Genomic DNA, 24221 nt, shown 5'->3' on the forward strand with positions numbered 1-24221 from the left:
GACCTCATGTTAGGACTCATTCAGGGTATAATGGAGGTTAGGCTGTCAGGAAAAAAAAAAAAAGTATAGGGTCTCTTTCCAAAAGGTACCGTGAAGGAATTTTCCCCTCCCAGGCATCTTTAGAACATAACACATGGTGCTTAAATTAAGTACATAAGGACAGCTATAATACTGGGGACACTGCTTGGATTTTTACCCATCTCAGTAACGTACTCCAGCAACTATTCTCCTGGAATATAAACTGAAGAACCAGCAAGTGTGGGGCAATTAATTGGGGAACTCTATATCACAGGAGCAACACCAATAAATATGTATCCCATCAAGTGACATCTATCCCACTAGAGAGAAAACATGCAAGCATTTGTATAACAAAGTGAAGGTAAATGCAAGGGCTTACTGCAGGTCTTCTCCAATGTGACTGCATTAGTCTTTCCTCCTTTGCATAGCATATGCCCAATTGAAAGTGTGTTCTGAAGTCCTGCAACATCCGGTATTATTCCCAAACATTGCCCATGCCTCCCCGCAGCCCTCTGCCCATATGCTCCATTGAGATTGGATACTGACATTGAGATATTGACGATTGGAGAAGATTTTGTCACATCCTTCGTAGTCACACTGGATAATTTCCACTTTCGCAGTCTTCCTGCACAAACATAAATTAGCACTTTAATATCATGTTAATGGCGAGATTAATCAAGATTTCTCAAGTCTGCCTTACACATACACTTGATATATACCAGAAAGTTGAATTTAGAATCACTCTACTGTTTAACTCCTGCTAAGATAACTAATTTTGATGACTTCACATAAACATTCATTCATATTTTAAAAACATAAGTTGCAGTAAGGCCCACCAGCTACTTTTTAATTTCTCGTACAGTACAGTAAAGGTAACTCGCAATAGGGACTACTGTGCTTCTAGTTCATAGTCCCTTTTCCACTATACTTCTGGACCATCGTTCCTTGGACGAGTAGAGGGCAGGAGAATGTTGCAAAGCAGCATTTACAATGGAAGAAAGATTATGCAGGAGCAGGTATCTGTTCTGCAACAGCACCTCCAGCCTATTCCCCAGTCATTTTATGAGTGCTATATATTTGGGAACTTTTTAGAAGTGTGGAAGTGGGCTATATGGGGGAATAGGCACTATAGACTAGGAGCACCGTAGTCATTTTGGTGCATAAATTGGACTGACTGATACGTCCTGCCCCCTTTAAACGATACAAAGCACCACTTTAATGAGAGGATAGAAAAATTGTATGAACCTATATACGACAATGCCCCAGTAGCTGTGTTGCAAATGTCCTTTAAAGATGCATGCCTTTGAAAAAACACAAATTCTGTCTTCGCTCTAAAAAGGAAATGTGTATGCAACCGTCTAGGGCTGGAATCCTTCCTTAGTCCATTGCACATAACGATTCAGCAAACAGCAATTGATTTTGTTGCCTTTGTTCTCCAAAAGTCAAGGTGTTCTGAATATCTGAAGCACACAGTCTTTTCCAAATAGAATTTAAGAGTTATGCTTACTTCCAGATGCAGAAGATACTCCCAACTCAACTCGGATTTGGGAGAAAAAGTATATAAATCGATCTCTTGGTTGACATGATTGGTTAACAGTTAAAAATTGAGCCTTACAGAAAGGTCATATCTATCAAAAAGTGGTTTTCAATACATACTAGATATCTGGGGAAGGCACAGGTTCAAATCGTATATGCACCACAGTCTTGAGTACTGAATGAATCCTATTAAGGATGTGGTTCTCTGACTTGTGGGAAGAGTCTCTTCAAACCATTAAAATGTTTTTTTTCTGCTTTTTCCTGCTGGTCCTCAATGCACGCTGATAGAATAATGGTGCACCCTGAATGAAAGACAGTGCAGGGAATGTTGCATGAATGATGATGCGTGAATGTTCTTTGAGTGTCAGTAGGCCCTGAGCTCTGTACGACTGGGGAATGAGAGGTGGGTTCTCTACAAGGCGAGTGACCATGTACATAAAATAATGTGCTCCAGTTACTTACATTGTAGAGAACTCAGCCACTGATCAGCCTCAGTCATATACAGCTCAAAACCAAATGACATTCAAAGAACAAGTCATCCAATTATTCAATTCCAGGAAATAAAGTCCACTCATTGAAATCAAGGTGATGTTTTCTTTATATTGTTGTCATGCAGTACAACAATGATATAGCCGACACACGTTTCGACCCATGCGGTCGTCCTCAAGGCTATTCATATCGATGAGAAGCATATTGAAACACAGCCAAATAAATGATAATTACTGCATGGGTCGAAATACATGTCGGCTATATCATTGTTGTACTGCATGACAACAATATAAAGAAAACATCACCTTGATTTCAATGAGTGGACTTTATTGCCTGGAATTGAATAATTGGATGACTTGTCACTAAATAGAGTAACATGAATGAGGAATATTAGTTTCAAGCGCGGTGATAGTCTTGCAACAATTTTCTAATTATTTTCATTGCAGGATGAATCTTATGTGGAGAGTTCACAGTTTGTGAGACTCCCGCAGCTGGATGATTTATAACTGGCAAATGTAATAACTGAATAGGCCGGGTGAATAGCGCCCAGACCAAGTATCGATCCACTACAATTCAATTAGTCTGACATTCAAAGAACATTCACACATCTCATATCTTTCTCAGAGTCACCATCATCCCAACAGCATGCATCGAGGATCAGCAGGACAAAGACATCAAACAACACATGCATGCATCTCACAGAACACCAGACTCATCATAAACATTGCTGTAAAAAGACATGATTCAGATTCTCAGCACAGGTAGGGACTCAATCCAAAAGTTACAGAAGATGGATTGGTGGGTAAGCCTTCTACGAGGCAATTATCTAAAACCTGTAACTATATGTACAAATGTTTATGAGATTTCTACATAGCCCTCTAGCTAGTACTGTGTAATCATCTAACCTAATTGTAGAACAGCGTGTCAAGCAGAAGGAAAGACCAGGCTCTCTAATGGAAGCTGTGGTAGAGCAGTCAGGCTTACCTTCGGGAGGGAGGCAGGCTAGCAGGGAATTACAATCAATACCAAAATACTGCACAAAATAATACACACTGGTATACTCTCGGGAGGATAGCTCAGGGGTAACGTGCTTGCCTTGGAAGCAAGACGACAAGAAGTACCACAGGTACGATCCCCGGGTCCGTGCTTAGAAACCTCTGGTTATTAAGCGTGTTAAAAATAACCTAACCTATCATATTATATACTGACACTGATATACTGAAAATATGTACCCTTTAGTTCTAAGGCCACACAAAACATTTACAATGAGAAAAATGTGTACTTGGATTACACAGAGCAAAGTGTAATTACAACACTGTAAATGACCAGTTAAGGCCTAACTCGCCTTTGCCCCTAAAATGTAAGTTCCTTGTCTGGTGGCAGACATTACACATAAGTTAATAAAAGACCCCTAGACAATATACAGGCAGTAAAAATTACCAGTCTAGATCCAAGGGCACCACGGACAACTTAGCCATGTTTCCTATTATATTCTGCATAATACAAAAGCATATAACACACTTAGATGTGGTAAACGGCAGCTCACAATGCACAATATAGTCAGGAGGGCTACCAAAGAAGGGCACATTACACACGACGGAAACTGCATTCTCTATGCAGGAGTGTAATATACAGATACAAAGAAATATCTAGTTAATCAGAGAAAATCTCTAAAATCCAGGGCTTGGTGAAAAACTCTAGGGACCCTAAAGGGACCCTAGCGAAAATACCACAGTCCAAGTAGGTACTTTCCAGTGACACTTGCAAAAGTTCTAGAGTTGAAGAAAGTACCCCATAGGAAGCAACAGGACAAGGTCTGTGGGCTGAGCTGTGGTTAGGTTGAAAAGCCAAGTCCCAGTTCCTTCCAGAGGTACCCAGAAGAATGCAGCTGGCACCAAGGGGCACCAGTGGAGACACAGAAGTGATCCCGTGGAGGGTTTGAGACTCAGCATCCCCAGGAGCAGAAAAGCAGAGCATGATTCAACCCCCGATGTAAACCAATGTGGAAATGCGATTGAAGGGGACTTTCAGACCCCAAAGAGAATAGGAAATCCTGAGGGTAAGTGTCCTGAATAACCAGCCAACTCAGGGCCCAGTGGTAAGCACTTGCAGTGTTGTGGTACTGAAAACACTGTACAGAACAACATGGTAAGTAAACACTTATTTTTAAGGGACAAAATGAAGATTTCCGTCACCTAGGACTTGCACCCTGAGCTAACGACGACCACAACGGTCCATAAGAACAACAATCATCATTCATAGCAGTGGGATCTGCCTTCTAGAAGTGGAATCAGCAACGGAGATGGCCGAGTAGGATGGAGGAACCTGCACAGAACAGACACTAGGAGCTCAGCAGGCAAACGCTGATAGCACACCAGCAGAAATGGCCCCTGTAGCAGGAATACAGTGGTGGCAATAGGGGACGGGGCAGACAAGCAGATTTAGAGTCACAACAAACTTACAATACACCCAGCAGCAGCTTCCAAAACCAAAGAGGGAGACACTGGTGGTAAAATGCGATAAACTGTGGTAAAATGGCCATGATCCCAGGATGAAAGGTCTGACCAAAGTAGATTAGGAGGATGAGCAGCAGGATGATGAAGACCCGGGAAAGACGCCCAACACTCGAAAATGCAAACCTGGAACACAGGCAAGAGACACCAGTACCAACAGTATGGCCAGACTGGGTCTCCAAATCAACTACAACAGTTTTTCAGTGTTACATATGTCCAGTAGGTAAGCAGACCTGCTCAACTTCCAAAAATTCGGCAGGACTGAGCTCAAGAACAGTGTTTCCCCTCTAAGGTCCTTCGTTCACAGGGGCTTGCTCCTACCAGCCCACCAACTCCATCAGGGAATTGCAAACAAAAAGGGGCCAGCCAACAATAAGTCAAATATAAATGATAGCAATGATGAAGAGCGAATTAACGTTCAGAAGCTATCTGCTATCTGCTGAAAGTCAAGCAGCGTTGCTGCCTAATATGAGTATAGTTGAGGCTCAAGATGGAGCGCAAAAACCATGTATTCAGAAAGTTCGTCCACCCCGACGCTCCAACTGTCTTAATCAACCTCAGGTATGCCAGTCTGACCCTAGTACCATAAATATACATCATGATGTTAATCAAAAGAATTTAAAGAACTACTTTCCTAGTGAAGGTAGAAAATGTACATCTACAGATTCAACTACTGTTCTCACAATTGCGGAACGGAGCACTCCAGAACTATTATCAACTGAAATTCCTAGGAAAGTAATCGAAAAACAGATCCTACGCTGTAGTTTGTGAAGGTGCTAATGCACATGTAAAAGATCATTTAGAATCTGAACAACAAAAATTCATCATCATAAATGGCTCCAGCAAGCGCAGATTACTTTCAGTTACAAATGAAGACATCAGACGGTCTGCTGGGACATCGAATGACTTCAGTTCTGGTAATTCACTTAACCAAATTGACGCAACACAAACCCTGCGTTTTCCTACAGTACTATCGATGACTGCGGTCAAACCTACTCCCAACACTTATGTTGACAATTCAACTCAGATAGTAACCAGCACACACAATAATCCAACAAACAGCACATCTTGTGGACAAATTATTAGTACGCTCCGTAAAGCGCTAGATGAAGGGCTGATTACTCATGGCGCTTTACTCAATGAAGCCTCTATAATAAGTTACTTAACATCTTTGGCAAACCTTTACCCTCACGACAAAGTCAATTCAACGACAGTCTATTTAGGAAAGCCTACATCTAGTAATCTAAATGCAACTGAGGCACCGATGAATTATAATGTCAGCAATGTTTCTGATAACCAGATTCCTAACCTAATAAACGATCAATCAAAAAGAAATAACGCTGCTGCTATTAAATCCAAATCTAACACGACCGAAATTAACATCATTGGGCTGGAGGGGAAAGTGACTAAACCGAGCTAACTTTTACAACATAATGTCTAATATCCCTCAGCTCTGTATTCTTACCTCAAACGACTTGACAAGACTATTGCTAGCCAGGCACAATAATTATCGGATGATAAGTTATCTCCCTTCAGTTATCATCTTGATATTCAATTGGGTTTATAGGCATGAATTCCGAGATCTGGGGTTTGTGCTGCACACCTTTGGAGACGAAGCAAAGGCCCAGGAATTCCTACAACATTCCATAGTGGATACTACCAACATACCGTGCCAAATTCATGAGGGAAATACTACTGGCAGTGACGAGCAACAATGCATTTCCAACCTATTGGCAATAGTCGGTAAAAACAAAGAAATTACATGGGTTGAGCGATTACTAAGAACCATCTTGAACACTAAAAAGCCTGATTCATCATATTAGCAACCCATCCAAACTGTAGTCAGAATCACTACTTGGAACTCATTTGGCTTCAACAATCTCCAAAGGTGGCTATCCATAACACCTCCCCCTGATTTTCCCAACATTCTGCTCATTCAAGAGAGCATGCAATTGAAAGAACTACTACTTGAAGGTTTCTCCACCCATTGTTCATATGCTATTAGGGAAAATTCAGGCAGACCGTTTGGAGGCCTGGCTATTGCTATCAACAACAATATGCAATGCGAATCTGACATGATCTGGAAATCACTTAACATCTTGGTTGTAGCTCTCTCATTGCATGATTCTAAACATAAAACTGTACTTTTGGTAAACTTGTATTGGAACCCATTGAAAATATCGATCGACACAATGTTTGATGAAATTGATCAATGCTTTGATTTAATTTTCGCTCAAATGTCCGACTTTGAAATAATTGGAGGGGGCGATTTCAATTAATTATGTAGTACTCGTTTGTCAATTTCTAATGAATTTTAAAGCACGGGAAGCGATGGATTGAATATCTTGACCATTGGGGTATGTTTTCTTTAGAGTGTAACCCACAGGGACCACAATACTCGTGGAGGCGTGCGGCACATAAATCACTGATCGATTACTTCTGCCTCTCACGTGATCTTATTCACCTGGTAGTTAGTGTCGATATTCATGAAATTAATCTGAGCAACCATGCACCTTTGACGCTTAGTATCCATATTGATCACTCCCATCTCAATAACATGCCGATATTAAAATTATTGGAAATACATTGTGCTAAAACTTCCCTGTGTTGGAATCGTGGCCTTTGTAAGGAACTTGCCACCTGAGTTTCCTCTGAATCGAACATACATTTTAAGATCTGCGACAATGACCTTTGTTCCATATTTAAGAGGGAATCGTTTATATCTGAGCTTGTGACCAACACCATTAGAGAAATCGCCTTAAAACATTCTGTATCCACCAAGAACTTTACCTACTTATTCGATCCCGATTGTAAACTCTTGAAACGAGATATTTAAGGCAATTGAAAAACATGCGTTATAGTGCCTTAATTTATCAGTATGCCTGTAAAAAGATACTGCAAAAGTACAAGAATATACTCAAGGCTGCACGATCGCTCAATTTAAATAAACTCAATTGCAGACTTATACAATCTATCTGTAATTATGATTCAAGAGCTATTTGGAAAGTCCTAAAACAAACAAAGCAGGTTGAAACAAAAACACGGAACATCATCGACATTAAGACGTGGACCGAATACATAACAGCTAAATATGCAATTCCCCATTGCTTCAAGAAATTCTCATATCCCCTATCCCATCTAAAAACACTCGACTCACTAAAGTGGTCGCACACCGATATAGAAGGGGCAATTAAAAAACGTACATTTTCTAGATGGAACGGCCCAGACAATTCAACCGTGTATCCTTAAAACAGATCCAACTCTATGGGCTAGCATTTTGAAAGCAAAATTTGATCGTATCTTAACATCTGGCAACATTCCCGTTTCTTGGGTAACCATCCATCATTATCCCCATTTTCAAAAAGGGTGATCACCTGAATCCTGCCAACTATCGTCCTATATCCCTTATGGGTACAGAAGCAAAGGTTTTTGCTATCCTAATTCTGTGCGATCTTGAAAAACATACTACACAACATAGCCTATACTCGAGATTCCAAACTGGCTTTTGAAAACAAATGAGTACTTCCTTGAATGCCACCGTGATGTCACACATAATAGCAGAATCAAGATACAAGGACTCCTGTCCGATATTCATGGCCTTTATAGACCTCTCAGCAGCATTCGACAGTGCAATTAGGAATCTGCTCTGGACCAAGTTGGAAGAAATGGGGATCCCCCTGATATTAATCTATTGATAATCCTGATAACCACCCAAATGGGCCTGAAACAAGGATGCAACCTCGCAGCCTGTTTATTCAACCTCTATTTGAGGGACTTGGCTAAATCATGGCACGACAAAAACCTATTTGCAATAAAACTGGGTTCAATGCGCATTCAATGGTTGGCCTTTGCCGACGATGATATTTTGTTTGACCGAACACCAGTGGGCCTGCAATTTGCTAAAGCACATAACTTGAGTCCCAATGCTACCACAACCTGCATTATGCCATTAAACAAGAAAAAAAATCTACGTCTTATAGATGGAGCGTTGTGGATACACCTATTCCACTTCTTAATGAAACTACTTATCTTCGGTATCACTAACAACTCTTCAATCAAAATGTGGTCTGAAAAACTAAATATGAAAGCCAGACCTCTATTGTCACAAGCTAAGATTATTCATGTCAAATACTGTACATTTTCATTAATACCTGTACTTGACTTCCTGAGCCTCAAGGTTGAAAGTGTCCTTCTTTACACTCTAGATATATGCCTTTGTAATATGAATAACATCTTGGACAGAATACAGGGATGCTTTTTGAAATCTGCTTTACACCTTTCCTTGTCAATTCCGAACTGTTTTATTTGCCACTTGATTTCTCTCTCGTGTCGTAAAAAGTGGTGTGATCTTTTTAAATACACCAAAATGATCGAACCTCCAAAAAATGTGTTGTATTCGGATTTCCAAGACATGTTACTATTCAATTGCCCACGCTCTATGAAATTATATCAGCAATATATAATAAGAACAATGGCTACATTGGACATAAACAAATCTGATCTACGGATTAGACCAGCCGATGTTAAAAAGAAATTATTTAAACAAGACTGGATCAATACAATCTCAGACCTAAAAAACGATTCTTCTTATAGTGAATATGCTAAATACACAAGGAAACGTCTCCCTCGAAGCAACTATTTAGAGGTTTGTCCTTGCAGTGTTTTCCTAACGCAATATATGAGATTCAAATTAAATCATTACCATACAAGGGAAAGAACCTTCCATTGGAACCGTGCCGACAACCTGAGTGATGAGTTAAAATTCCGATTTTTCCCTTGAAATGTTACGACTGAAACCCTCAAACACCTTGTATTAAGAATGTTCTCATTTTAAAACGATGAGTACGAACTTATTGATCAAATTTGTCAACATCAATTACGAGGAATATCTGATCGTACTCTGGGATAGGATGATGTTGGGCAATCATCGTCCCCTAATATTTGCATTGGTCATATTGCTGAACCATATCGAAAAGGAGCTTTTAATTTATGCTCCGTAATCCTTTTAAATTCATGAGATGAACGTATCGTATCATTTTCTATTTAACTGTTATCATTATTTGTATTCTAATTTTTGATTCAAAGAAAGTGAACTCTATGTTTGTAATACTTTGTTTTATACAACACTTCTTTTTGAATGAACTCACTTGATATAATTGTTTTTATTCTTTAGGATTTTTTTTACTTTTAGTCTTCAGTGGATATCGTACATGTCGATTAATATTGACAGCATATAATTATGTAATATCTGTAAAACTTCATTGAAACTGTAAATCATGTACTCTGTTTTTTTTTTGTATTATGGAAATGTTAATCGAACCATATTTTGTAAAGGTTTTAATGAACCATAAACAAATAAAAAAAATAAAAATAAAAAATAAAAAAAGCAACAAAGGCTTTGGCAGCCAGCCAATCAGATTAATACCAAAAACCTCGAAAGACCCAGGCCCACCCACACAGAAAGTGTAATAGCCTTCTTAGGGCCAATAACTGGCCTAAACCAGTCCAAACAAACGAAGGAGGGGTATAGTGGTTTAACAGTGATTCTGCAAGGGTTGTGCCTTAGCAATATTTTGTAAAACGAAAGAAAAAAGGGGCTACAAACCCCAATGATTAATCGTTCAGATGAGCATATATAATGCTCCTAAAGGTTTTCAAATGTCTCAGAGGGAGAGAAGAGGGCAGACAAAGCTGGAATGTTTTCTGTCTTGTCTCTTAAAGGAACACATTAGTTTATGTGGAATTGTACCTGGGTACTGAAAATATTTTTGCTATAAATCTAGGAAACTATTTAGGAGAGAAGGCAAAAAGGATAGAGAAGGTTCTATCTCTCCTTGCCTTATCTACAACTCTATCCCTAGTCGGTGCAAGTGTGCCGCCTATCTAAAAGTGGATAGAGCAAGAAATAAGAAGTATATTTTCCATTTTTCTCTCTCATTGTTAACTAGTATTGTATTGTACATTTGTATTGCACACCAATGACCCGAAAGCTTACAGGCACAGATAGATACACACACAAAAAACGACACTAGTCCTACAGTGAAAACAATGCATTCAGGTCAGTTCCGAGAAACATTAGTCAATAGAACCAGATCCCAAAGAGGGCGAAGTTAACAGAAAAGAAGTGTTTTAACTTTCTTCTTGAATGATTCAGTGGATTCTATGTCTCTGAGATCGGCAGGAAGAGCATTCCAACCCCCAGGGGCAGTATTAACAAAAGAGCCCATTAGAGCTTTATTAGAGTTGCATCGAGGAGTCTCTAGTAGATTGAAGTTGTTAGATTTTAGAGCTCTCGCATTATGTTTCCTCACCAGTCGATCCCTTAAGTAGGCGGGCATGAGTTCCAATCAGAATTTTTGTGTCATCAATACGAGCCGAAACTGGATTCTAGCCCTTATTGACAGCCAGCACAGGCCTCACCTTGCCTCTGAAATGTAGTTGCTCCATTTCATGTTTATCAAAAAGGGCACCTGGTTGATGCCTTGCTCTACCCAGGTGGATAGTCACGTATTAAAGAGCAAAAATGAGCAAGGTCATGGGATACCTGGCTGATGAACGAAGGTTGAACACACACCTATGGGGGTTAATCCTTGGTAAGTGTGTACACGTTACTGTAAATGAATTCTGACAAAAATGTATCAGGACAATTCTGAATACTGCAGTCAGATTTTTAATAAAACTGCAGTTTACGTGTTTGTAGATACACTTAACTAGGAGTTACACAAGAAACAACAATATTTCCACATTTTTCAGGTATAGTAACCAGTTTGTAAGTGACAAATTTCAAATATTTGTAGCGTGTTTCCAATGCTTACACATCCACTAAGGGGTCCTTGGGAAGGAGACCAGTGGATTTAGTGAGGTGGTAGCATGTAATAATAAGCACATATACATCAAAATAATGTAGGGTTGAACAAGGACAACGCAGACAATATAACAGTCAACACAACAGCATGTAATAATAAGCACATATAATAATAAGCACATATACATCAAAATAGTGTAGGGTTGAACAAGGACAACGCAGACAATATAACAGTCAACACAACAATTCCAAAGCGGGAAGTATCTTGTGAAGTCTGTTGAGATAAACAGACAAGGTGTTGTAGGAGTGGGCACATTTGTGGGTATCTAGCACAGGTAGAGGTATCAATACATGAAGGACCGGTGCTTACTGGAACTTGGGAGCGCAGTGGCTCAGGGAGTAGCAATGTCAGGAGTACACTGGAGGATTTTCAAGGTCCTAGAAGTGGCCGTTCCTGTGGAAGTAGGAAGGACATGGAGGCTGTGATAAACCATAAAGAGTGGGGGAGCAACTATGGGTTAAAAAAGGGGTAAGAGCAAAGCTTACCTTAAGGAGGCCTGTTACCGCGCAAATTATGGGTGGAACAGGCTGGCGTGATGAATACGCAAAGTCAACCGCAAGCGTGAGGGGCTGTGGAAAAAAGGACACACGGGGCTCAGATTGCAGGCCTCGGAGTATAATAACTGTCATGGTGCACGTGAGGGCTGGTGAGGCGTGCAGGTCACAGATGGCCACGGATGAGGTGTGGCGGATAAAATCACGAGTGGGTAACATAACATGTGTGTCCCACGAGGAAGTAGGTCTGAGCATGACTTATAAATGGACAGAAGTGTGAATCGTTGTGTTTGCGGTGTCAAATATGTCTGTGATGCTAAAAAGGGAGTAATTACAACCTTAAAAACCCAGGCGGCGGATTAGCGGGATTGCCAGTGCAGGATGTCATGCTGGGGTGAAGAAGGTCTAAAATGGAGGCTAGGCTCCCGTTCTTGAGTGTGACATGCAGCCGAGAAATAGGTGCAAGGGATCACATAGCTGCAGTGGTTGCATGCGCGTGTACTCACCTAGGGTTGAAAGAAAGATGAGCGCTGCAGAGCAAGCTGGCAGCGGTCGCGGTCCCTGTCTGCGCACGGAGTGAGCTGGGGAGCTGACTGATTAAATGGGGTGAGCGGCCATGATGAGGTGCGCGAGGCCGGGGTGCCCGTGAGGGTGCCTGACCGGAAATGGCGGTTGGTTCCAAAGGCAAAGTAAAAAACACACTCAGCCATGGGGGAGCATACTGGTGTGTACGCATACGCATGAAAAGATGAGTGGCTCAGGTAGGTTATCCATGTACAGGCAGGCGAGCGGAGGACGCCTCACTGCCAGGCTAGGATGCTGATTGGTCGCGTCAAGGGTGTGGCGGTAATGGTGTCCAGAGCTGATAAAGAGGGATAAAGAAATGGAATGGATGATGTGAGCATAACAACATGTTTTGGTGACACATATCATGATACATATTTACAGGAAATGCCCCATTTTTGATGGTGGTTATGTTTAGCAGTGACACAGGAAAAGTCACATATTAACCAAATAGGGTGGCGTTTACAAAGTCCAGCGATGCCACATGAGGTCAATTAGGAGTAGATGCATTGTCTCAATAACAGGAAGTGTTTCCACTCTACGCAGATGTATAAACCTGACCGGACAGAATTTAATTTGTGCACCCATTTCTGTTCTAAACGGGTTAAGATTCTGTCGACATCTCCCCCTCTGATGGTGGCAGTAACTTTCTGTATTACCACCCATTTGAGGTCCATATTGGTGTGATTTTTCTTGACAAAATGATCTACAAGGGGTTTATCAGGTACTTTGTTTTTTATGCACGAGCGGTGCTCGCAGATCCTGGTCTTGACTGGTCTCATGGTTTTGCCCACGTAAATTAGTCCACAAGGGCAAATTATAACATATATGACCTGTTTCGTATTGCAATTGGTATGGTCCTGCAGAGTCCAATTAATGTCATTATGTTGGAATATTTTGGTAGTCTCTGTGAATTGGCAGACAGTGCATTTGCCACTGGCAATCCCGCTAATCTGCCGCCTGGGTTTTTAAGGTTGAAATTACTCCCTTTTTAGCATCACGGACGTTTTTGACACCACGTCACACAACGATTTGCACTTCTGTCCATTTATAAGTCATGCTCAGACCTACTACCTCGTGGGACACACATGTTATGTTACCCACTCGTGATTTTACCCACCATACCTCATCCGTGGCCATCTGTGACCTGCACGCCTCACCAGCCCTCACGTGCACCATGACACTTCTTTATACTCCGAGGCCCGCAATCTGAGCCCTGTGTGTCCTTTTTTCCGCAGCCCCTCGCGCTTGCGGTTGACTTTGCGTATTCATCATGCAAGCCTGTTCCACCCATAATTTGCGCTGTATCAGGCCTCCTTAAGGTAAGCTTTGCTCTTACCCCTTTTTTAACCCTTAGTTGCTCCCCCACTCTTTATGGCTTATCACAGCCTCCATGTCCTTCCTACTTCCACAGGAACGGCCACTTCTAGGACCTTGAAAATCCTCCAGTGTACTCCTGACACTGCTACTCCCTGAGCCACTGCGCTCCCAAGTTCCGTTAAGCGCCGGTCCTTCATGTATTGATACCTCTACCTGTGCTAGATACCCACGAATGTGCCCACTCCTATAACACCGTCTGTTTATCTCAACAGACTTCACAAGATACTTCCCGCTTTGGAATATCTCGTCCTGATGAAGGCCACACCATCAGAGCTCATCCCAGCTCACCTTCCGGCCGAAACACTGTTGTGTTGACTGTTATATTGTTTGTGTTGTCCTTGTTCAACCCTATATTGTTTTTTTTTTTTTACTTTTATTTTTGGTGGCAGAGGTTTGCAGTAAGCACATACATCATAGTAACCATTGAATGTAACAAGAAACGTTCTGTGGCAGTACAGTAATCATAGTACATTAATCACAACAATATCAACAGATCGTCACATGAGAGGAGAGAATACCAAAGTTTATGGTGTATGAGTAGGTCCCGACGGGTCAGGGGACACGCCAGACCCAGGTGAACCCTCACCTTGATTGTTAAGATACGTGTTGAATTCAGCCCATATGTTCTTGGGACGAGATTGAGCCGCAAGCATGGCCAGATATTCCTTCTCACAGTTTCGCGACCATGTGAGCAAGCACAACCATTTCTGATGGGCCGGTGGGGAAGAGCTTTTCCAATTCTGGAGTATGCATTTTTTAGCTATCATGCAACTTATGTTCAAGAATTTAGCAAGATGTCTGGTGTCATCCGTTCTCCAGGCACCAAACAGAACTGCTAAAGGATCGGGGTCAACCACAGTTTCCGTAATTGTAGTGAGTGTTTCTAAAACGCTGTTCCAGAATTCAAACAATTTATTGCAGGCCCAGAACATATGTAAGTGATCAGCTTCTTCCGCCCTGCAGTGGGGGCAGGGGTGCAGTGTGGAGTGATTGAACTTCGAGGTCCTATGTGGAGTATAGTATAGCCTGTTTAGGAGCTTGTATTGCATGGCGCGGTAACGGAAATTAGGGGAGACCGTCTTAGTGTGCTGGCACATCTCCCCCCAGACCTCGTTGGTTATTTCTAGGCCCATCTCAGTTGCCCATTCATCGCACGCCTTAGGGGCTTGTATCGAGGTAGTGTCCTGTATGATCTTATACAATGAGGAGATGACGCCCCGGGTGCCGCCAGAGTTATAAATGTATGCGATAGCTGGATTATCTGGGGGCTCATCTGGAAAGGATTGCCATTTAGTATGGAATGCGGCCCGGAGTTGATAATATTGGAGGGTCTCTAGAGCGGATCCGGTGTGCCCTTGTTTCTAAGTTTGGGGGTCGATGAACCTGCCTTTGGGGTAGAAGTCAGATAATGCCTGGTATCCCAGCGCCCCCCAATAGTGGGCCAGAGCGGTATCATGCGTGGGTTCCAGACCGGGGAAGGCCCACACCAGGAGCCATTTGTAGTATGGGGAGGATTCAGCTGTCGGGTTTAGCAGGCGTGACCAGGCATGAAGGGTTGTGGCAATGGGATCAATAGGAGAGTCAGGTGCATAATGTTGATGCAGTAAAAGGGACATTATATTAGTGCCAGCAGTTGCCAAACGCTCCAATTTAACATGCGGACGCACCGGGGAGCTAGGGTACCAATGAGTGGCATGTTGGGCTTGGGCCGCAGTCCAGTAATCTGATAGATCCAGAGCCGTGAGTCCCTCTTGTTTGTATGGAAGCGCCATGTCGGTCCACTTCTTGAGGACCGCGCCAGAGTGCCATAGGAACTGTGCACATAGTGTATGTAGTTTGACAAAGTATTCCCTCCCAGGCCATACGGGTACATTACTGAAAGTGTAAAGGAGCTTGGGGAGTAGTATCATTTTAATGAGGGACAGCCGGCCAGCCATGGATAATGGAAGAGTACGCCACCGTGAGATTTTAGTCTCGACTATTTGTGCGACCAAGGAGTAGTTATAAGCAAGCAAGGTGGATTTGGTGAGGAATATCCGAACGCCCAGATATCGGACACCGTCCGGGGACCAGCGAAGAGGATATTTAGTGGCGGGTTGTTCGGTAGATCTAGTAAGCGGGAACATCTCAGATTTTGTAGTTAATTGTGAATCCGGAGTGAGTGCCGATGCGAGTGATGTCTCTCAGTATAGGGTCAAGATGGGCAGCCGTCTCTAATGTATGTACGCCGTCCGCATACAGGGATATGATTTCGGGGTTATCTTTCAGTCTAATTCTCTTGCGGGCGTGGCATGCACGAACATAATCCGCCATCGGCTCTATTGCTAGGGCAAAAAGGATCAGGGGGAAGGGGCATCCTTGTCGAGTACCCCGAAGAGTGTGAAGAGATCAGATGTCAATGAATTAGCTCTTACTCGCGCCACAGGTGAGGTGTATAGGAGTTTAATGAATGCTTGGGCCGACGCCCATTGCCTCCAGAACCAACCAAATATACCTCCAGGAGACCATATCGAAGGCCTTCTGAGCATCTAGCATGACCGCCACGGCCTGGGCATCCTGGTCTATACAGGACATCACGTCGAACAGTCTTCTAATATTGTGGGAGGTTGATCTTCCCGGGACGAAACCTGCCTGATCCTCATTGACTAAATATGTCATAATAGGCAGGAAACGGTTCGCTATGATTTTAGCGAAGATTTTCGTGTCAAGGTTCATGAGGGAGAGAGGTCTATATGACCCACATTCGTCATCGGGTTTACCAGGCTTGAGCAGAACCGTAATGACGGCCTCGCGCATGGAGGGGGGAAGGATAGAGACCCGGAGTGATTCGTCCTACACCTCAAGCAATCTGGGGGCTAAGGTAGCGATGTGTTCCTGGTAGAATACGGTGGTAAACCCGTCAGGGCACGGCGCTTTACCTTTGGGCAGATCTGAGATGGCCGTTACGATTTCGTCTAATGTTATTGGGGAGTCAAGCTGGTCCCGTGTAGAGGGGGAGATTTTTGTGGTGGGGATTTGGTCAAGAAACTCACGCATGTGTTGTTCAGTGTGCTCAGCAGGCTGGGAGTAAAGGGATTTGTAGAACTCGGTGAAAATATTTAGGATTTGTTGGTCCGCCCACTGTGCTTCGCCGTGCTCGGTTTTGATAGAAGCAATCTGGGTACGGCCATACTCTCCTCTCACAAGTGCCGCCAACGTTTTCCCCGGACTATCACCCTCACCGTATTTCCTGGCGGTCTGTGGGCGGCTGAAGTACCGGACCTCATTGGCAGCAAGTGTATTGTACGACTGGAGTTCATCGCTAATTTGGGCGAGTAGATAGACATTCCCCTGATAAACACCTTGAAAGTGTCCCACCTAACCGCAGCCGACGTGTTCTGGAGGAAATTGTACTCAAAAAAACATTCAATGTCATCCAGTATTTCAGCCTTGAACACAATGGGCCTCATTACACGGTAGGCGGTAGGTTTCCGCCGGTATTTTACCGTGTCCGCCTTGGTGGATGGCAGAATTACCGCCCTACTCCAAGGTGAGCGGGGGAGGTAATTCCCCATTCATCAAGGCACTTCCCCATTCCCATTTTTGCCCCCAAAGGGCATAATGGGGAAGGCGCTAATTACGGTACCGCAAATTGTGGTACCGTAATTAGCACCAAGGTCCCTTTGCGGCACCCTACTTTAATGGCTGGTAAAACCAGCCGTTAAGGTCGGGTCCCGCAAAGGGCACTCGTAGTAAGGCGGTAAGGGTTTACCGGTGCCCTTACCGCCTACCGTGTAAATGAGGCCCAATATCTTTGCGGGCCTCAGATTTAAAGCGCCAGGTGCTGAATGTCGGAGTAGGTATTCCCAGCCCCACAGCTAATGTCATTGGAGAATGGTCTGACAATGTGCGGGGTAAGATCCGAGATTCCTCCACCCTGCCCATGACCTCGCTTGACACCAAGAACAAGTCTATCCTGGATGAGCTGTCATGTACAGACGAGTGGTATGTATACTCTCGCTGCTGGGGGTGTAGAACTCTCCAGACATCACAGATATTGAGTGCCTTCATGTGGCCATGTAACCTGCGTGAAGCACTGGACAGGGCTCGGGAAGCAGTACCTGTTCTGTCCAGGACAGTGTCCAGGATAAGATTCAGGTCTCCCCCCCATATAACCTGAACTCAAACGTAGCCCAACAATATGGTTGTGACGGTGTCAAAGGGGGAGTCAACATTGGGGCAGTAGGTATTAACAAGTAGATATTCCCTATTGACCAGCATACAGTGTAATATAACATAGCGACCTTCAGGGTCTATGTAGCTTTTGTGCAGCACAAATTTAATAGATTTATGAATCATCTTGAGGATGCCCCTGTATTGGGTGGAGTAGGAAGTGAAGTATCTAGCGGGGCCCCATGCTGCCCATTGTCCTTGACATATAACCTTGAGAGTGTGTTTCCTGTAGAAATAGTATCTTACAGCTATGCCTATTAGCGCGGGCCATAATCTTGCGGGCCTTGGTATGATTGCTTATTCCCCGGACGTTCCAGGACATTATGCTGATGGACATTTCAGTAACAGAAATCTAATCCCATAATGTGTGTTTAGTGAACGTCCCAGATCCAGCGATAGTATGAGCTCCAAGCATTGGAGTTGAGGATAAGCTTGTGGCCATACAATGCGTGTGTCGTGCAACCTTGTGTGCCAATTTTTAGTAACACCCCATTCCCACCCACCTCCCTCACCACTAGCCCGAAAGTAGCAGTGTAATCATCAACCTCCCTGAACAGAACTAAGCTGGGCCGCCCCCAACTTGGCCCAGCTTGTACGAAAGCCCAACTGGGGCTAACCCTTAACAACGGTGTATCAAAGATCAGTGCCATCGCAATGGGAGGCGCCATTGCCGTGCACCAGCACGCATGGAACCCAATGGTTCCGTTACAAAATGAGCAGTGTCTGCGGTCATGTAGTGTAAGTTCCTGCATTTCTAGGTTGGATGCAAGGATCTGAATATGGAATTAGAGCAATGGAGTTTAAACACAGATGAACAGAGAGATGAACAGGGTAAACAATTCAGCATTGCGCAGATACAACAGTATGTGTTCCAGATGAGGTAAGCGACATGCGCATCATAGCCAAGGCCATGAAGCGGACAATTAAGGCAACAAAGCCATGTGGGAATGAGGCCAATACTCGGACAGACTCTCAGTACGCAAGTAAATAGCGCACCAGGAGAACTGAAGCGCAAGGTAGTGCAGCCTAGCCATTAGTGAATTACAGGGATACTCGAAGAATAGGCCGATGCAGCATGAGCACAGCAGCCAGCACCCCAAGGGATTCATGCAGTGTAAACAACAGGATTAGGGAAGCAAGGTGCATTGCGTAGCTGAGCCCAGCCGCAGGTTGAGTGCCAGTGAAAAAAAATGATGTCCGGTCACCACGTGAGTAATGGATTCAAAGTACGAGGGGAGAGAGGAGCTCAGTCATTGTCCATTTGGTCATCCGCGGGGGCATGTAAGGGGATGTGCGCTTCTATGAATTTTACTGCCTCTGCAGGTACCGTGAAAAAATAAAGTTTGTTGTTGAACGTAAACTTCAATCGTGCCGGGAACAGTATGGCATAGGGAATATTCCTTTCTCTGAGCAATTGTTTGACCCCCAGGAATTGACGGCGCTCCTGTTGCACTCCAGCAGAAAAATCTGGGCATATCCTGATCACCTGAGATTCCAGTCTGATCTCACCCTTCTCTCGCGCCAGCCGGAGGATCCGATCTCGGTCTCTGAAGCTTAGAATTTTCGCGATGATGGGCCGCAGGAAATCTCCCGGTTTGGGGCGTGGTGCAAGTGCTCTATGAGCTCTCTCGACAGTAAAGAAAGGGGATAGGTTGGGATTGCCCAAAAGTTCCTTTAGAAGATCTTCGATCACCAGTTCGAGCCGGCCCTTAAGCACATTTTCGGGGACACCAATAATACGTATATTATTTCTTCGAGATCTAGATTCGAGATCATCACACTTGGCTTTGACTGACTTCATATCCCGTGCCAGTGTGGTCACTGTGTCCTGTAGCGTGGCTATGCTGTCCTCGTTGGCACCTATCCTGGTTTCAGCCTCAGTGATTCTCGAGCCATGATGGTCCAGTTTGGCTTTGAGGGATGCAACATTTGCATTAATGTCATCCAATTTCTCATGGAAGGACGCGAAATTCCTGGCCATGGACTCCATCATTACAGTTAACTCCGATGTGGATGCTTCAGCAGGGATGGCATCATCCGACTGCTCGCCGGGTGTTTGGGCTGCCTCCAGCCTTGGGGTCGCCTTAGCGAATTTGTCCATTGCGCCAGACTTATTTACATTCCTGGATCTGTTCGACAATGCAGGACTGGTCCTCTCGCTGCAGGGGTGAGGTGTCAAGCGGAAGAGTGGATGTGTGGCGCATGGAGATGAAAGCAGGGCCGGACCACTGATCATTCAGATGAGCGAAGGGCCCTCTAGGATGTCACAGGTAAGTTGCAGAAGATAAGGCAGGTTGCTAGTGCTTAGAGGGGTTTTCCAAAGGGTAGATGAGTTCTATCAGTGCAGTTGGCAATGGGGCCACACAGCTCCTCGGATGTAGGTTGACAATGGTGGTGGTAAGTATATCAAATGGCCATAGCAGGCAAGCCAGGAGAGACAGCAGGCCAGCTGGCCCTATACCACTGCCGCAGCAAACACGGCACAACTTGGATGAGAGTGTTCAGGGCCCGTGGGTCATGGGGGCCAGACGCCGCAGGGGCCCCACGCTCCTCTGATGTAGGTCGCCAATGGTGGTGGTAAGTGTGTCAAATGGCCATGACAGGCAAGCCAGGAGAGATAGCAACCCAGCTGGCTCTACACCACTGCCGCAGCATACACGGCACAACGTGGATGATAGTGTTCAGGGCCCGTGATTCATGAGGGCCAGACGCCGTAGGAAGGCGAAGATGCAGTATGGGGGGGTGGCGAGGGCCCTCTGTGTGCACACCCCCCCACAACCTCCTCACCTGATGAGTGTTCGGCCCGATCGGCCTCACGAGTGTAGGTGGCCCCCAGGGGGCCCGCGGGGATCTTGCGGGCAGCGAGGGAGGGCTTAGAAGGGCCTGGGTGGCCGCGTCCCGCTCCCGCTCGCTCAGCCTCTACCAGGAATCGGAGACGTGCCCGTCGGGAGGAAGGAGCAGCCCGGAGCAGGCGAGCAGAAGGCAGGCCACCGCGAACCAGGGCGGGTCCACGGCCGCTCAGTCTTCCGACGCCGGCCCAAACACGGGTATCCGGTCGCCTGCAGGAGTGCGAGCAGCCACGGTCCGGGACTGGACAACACTGCTCCCAGGTGCAGGTCCCCAGCAGGAAGGCGGATAAATTAGCCGGCAAGCAGCAGTGGCAGGCGCTCGGTCCCAGCTCCGATGTGAGTGGCCCGGCAGGAGTCTCCGTCCATGCAGGGGGCGGCTCCCAGCAACCTACCACGTGCCCCCTCGCCAACAATGGTGACAGGGCCAGCCCAGCCCCAGGGGGAAGACAAGATGGGCCGAGAGATGGCCCCAGTGCACCGATTTGGATTCAGATTGCACACGCAGGTAGCCCAATATATCAGCAGTGCAGGGGGACTGATGCCAATGCAGGATGGTGTAGAATGCCGCAGATGCTAACAGATATAGTGCGTCAGTGCACAGAGCTGTTAAGCTAGGCAGCCATTTTGTCGGCTGCTCAACAACACCCCCCAACCCTACATTGTTTTGATGTATATGTGCTGATTATTACATGCTATCACCTCACTAAATCCACTGGTCTCCTTCCCAAGGACCCCTCAGTGGATGTGTAAGCATTGGAAAGACGCTACAAATATTTGAAATTTGTCACTTACAAACTGGTTACTATACCTTAAAAATGTGGAAATACTGTTGTATCTTGTGTAACTCCTAGTTAAGTGTATCTACAATCACGTCAACTGCAGTTTTATTAAAAATCTGACATAGGTGTGTGTTCACCCTTCGTTCATCAGCCAGGTATCCCATGACCTTGCTCATTTTTGCTCTTTAATACATTGCTCCATTTCGGCCCGGTGACCATCCTTACAGCACTGTTTTGGGTCACCTGAAGGAGGTTAAGCACTGCTTGCATGCTGCCAATTAACAAGCTGCAATAGTAATCGATTTTATAACTGATTATAGCACAAGCAATTGTGTCAACGTTCTTTTGCGAGATGCATGGCCCAACTGTGGAGAGCAATTTAATATAATAGGTGGAAATAGAGACTAGGCTACTGATTTGTGACCTCATTCAGGTTCCGGTCCACAATAATGCCCAAAGATTTGACTTTTGAGTTGGCCTAAAGCTTTTGGAAGATCCTCCGGACTCCCACCAAGCAGGACTGACCAAGCCTGAACCCCCTCAGCAGAGTGAGGGACCCCAGAAGCAAGGACAGTCCACCTTCACAGCCAAGATCCATGCTTATTGCTATTTGCTGTACCGCAAGGAGCTGAAACGCAAAACAGCCACAGAAAGTCAGAAAGTGAAGTTTGCCGGTTGCCAGTTTTGACAGTCCCAGTGCAGTGCAGTAGTCCCACGACGTCCTCCCTCTTGTCCCCACGACTGAGGCCCAGGAACAGGGAGATCTGCAGAACTGCACAGGAACAGAAGTCATCAGCTGCATCTTTTCTTCTTTACAAAGGTACTGTAAAACAAGTCTAAGAGAACTTACCTCTTCCTGTGGAAGTGCTTGTAACCTCTGCAACTCACAAGTATAATCAGCCTGTGGCCCTACATTCGATTCTTCTTTTTAATCAAAGACTCTTAAGAACTTGTGCAAAGACTTTTCCATTTACTTTCCTGGAGTGCTGCATCCTATACAAAGACTTTTGCCCACTGACTGTCATGATCTCTGCTTCCAAAAGGTCAGGGTTTTCTCTACTCCCTTGGAAGCAGATCCATAACCCAGGTTCCGAGTGCCAACCAGTCCCAATTGGGACCTTTTGGACCCAGTCCTGGCGCCAGTGGCACCAGGCTCATAAATATGCCCAGTCCCGCGCTGGAAGCGCCGGGCTCATAATGCTTGGGTGGACTTACCTGCAGCAGACCATGCTGCTTACTTGCCTGCCAGTTGAGCCTCTGATCCTCTTCTGTTTGGAACTACTTTTCCTGTTGGGTGGGGCAGGAGCCACTTCCTAGGTTCAGAACACTGGAACTCTTCTGGAAAGCAGGAACTCTTTTCTTACCTAGGCGTGGCTGTGGAAGGAGACACCTAAGCACTACAGGAGGCTATTTAAACCACACCCGATGGATGAATCTTGCTTTGCGTTATTCTGCATCCTCTGCAGCAGAACGCTCATCGTGTCTTCTGCATCTGATCCTGGGCCTAAGGAAAAAGGCTTACCATCCTGAATCCAGTCTTCAGCAACACCTATAAAGACAAGAAAGAACAGGTTAGCATTACGGTCTTCAGTGACAGCGCTTCACTTACCTGGTCCATCGGCTGTCACCAACGCCTCGCGCTGCATTCCGGCATCTGAAAGACAAAGGTTTACCTACTCTTCGTGCGCTCCGGAGGTCTTCGCACTGCATTCCGGCATCTGAAAGACAAAAGCTTACCAACTCTTCGCACGCTCCGGAGGCCTTCGGCGCTGCATCCCGCATCTGAAAGACAAAACAAGGTGCGTTTAAAGACATTGGGGAACTTTAATACTCACGTGCCATTACTCCTTTCCACATCTAACCCAGTGGGTATTCCGGCACCCTGCAGCCGCTCCGAACTTGTACCTGCAAAATAAAAAGACAGTTAGAGCGCATCGTGAAGCAGGCAACAAGCGCTTACTTACGTGCTTCCAGGCGCTTCTATTCATCACACGGGCTCCATCTTCAACTCACTTCAGCCCGTCATCCGCCATCGCCGGAACCCTGCAAAACAAGAGACATCATTACTAAAGACTTTTAAAGACATTAGAATTACTCGAAACTTACCGTTCGAGCAGTAAACGACGGACAGCAGTCCTCTGAAGTCAAGAGGCCTGCTCCCCTTATCCAGTGAAGAAACTGGTTACAGCACCCTGCCCCGAGGCAGATGGAGAGCACGGCGTTCACTTACCTAAGGTGAGAGCGTTAACCTTTGGGGTTCTACAGGAGAAGAGAAAGGGAAGAAGAGAGAGAGACATTCAATAACCCAGTTCATTAATCCCATATTTTCTATCTGCAGACATCTTACCCTTCGAGTCAGACATACAGTGCACAGAGGTCCAGCCCAAAGAGCCAGCCGTGTGTTACACATCACCTTTGAAGATACGGTATACGCCCAGTCAAGACCGGCGCCTCTACGGGAATCAGGTGAGCGTTACACTGACTTTGGCTTAGCCTATTGAATTGAATGACTCTTCTATTG

At 45.1% G+C, this 24221-nt stretch overlaps 1 protein-coding gene across 1 annotated transcript in view; it reads right to left on the reverse strand.

Annotated features, from left to right (window-relative positions):
- The window catches only part of LOC138513804 (zinc finger protein 692-like), a 529021-nt gene that overhangs the window by 255063 nt on the left and 249737 nt on the right, over positions 1–24221 (reverse strand). The window contains exon 8 of the mRNA XM_069628903.1: positions 565–643. Within this exon, the coding sequence (XP_069485004.1) occupies positions 565–643 (79 nt within the window). The remainder of the gene's footprint in view (positions 1–564; positions 644–24221) is intronic.

This window comes from Ambystoma mexicanum, chromosome 12, assembly GCF_040938575.1.
Source record: "Ambystoma mexicanum isolate Mex_15411 chromosome 12, UKY_AmexF1_1, whole genome shotgun sequence".
Classification (NCBI taxonomy): Eukaryota; Metazoa; Chordata; class Amphibia; order Caudata; family Ambystomatidae; genus Ambystoma; species Ambystoma mexicanum.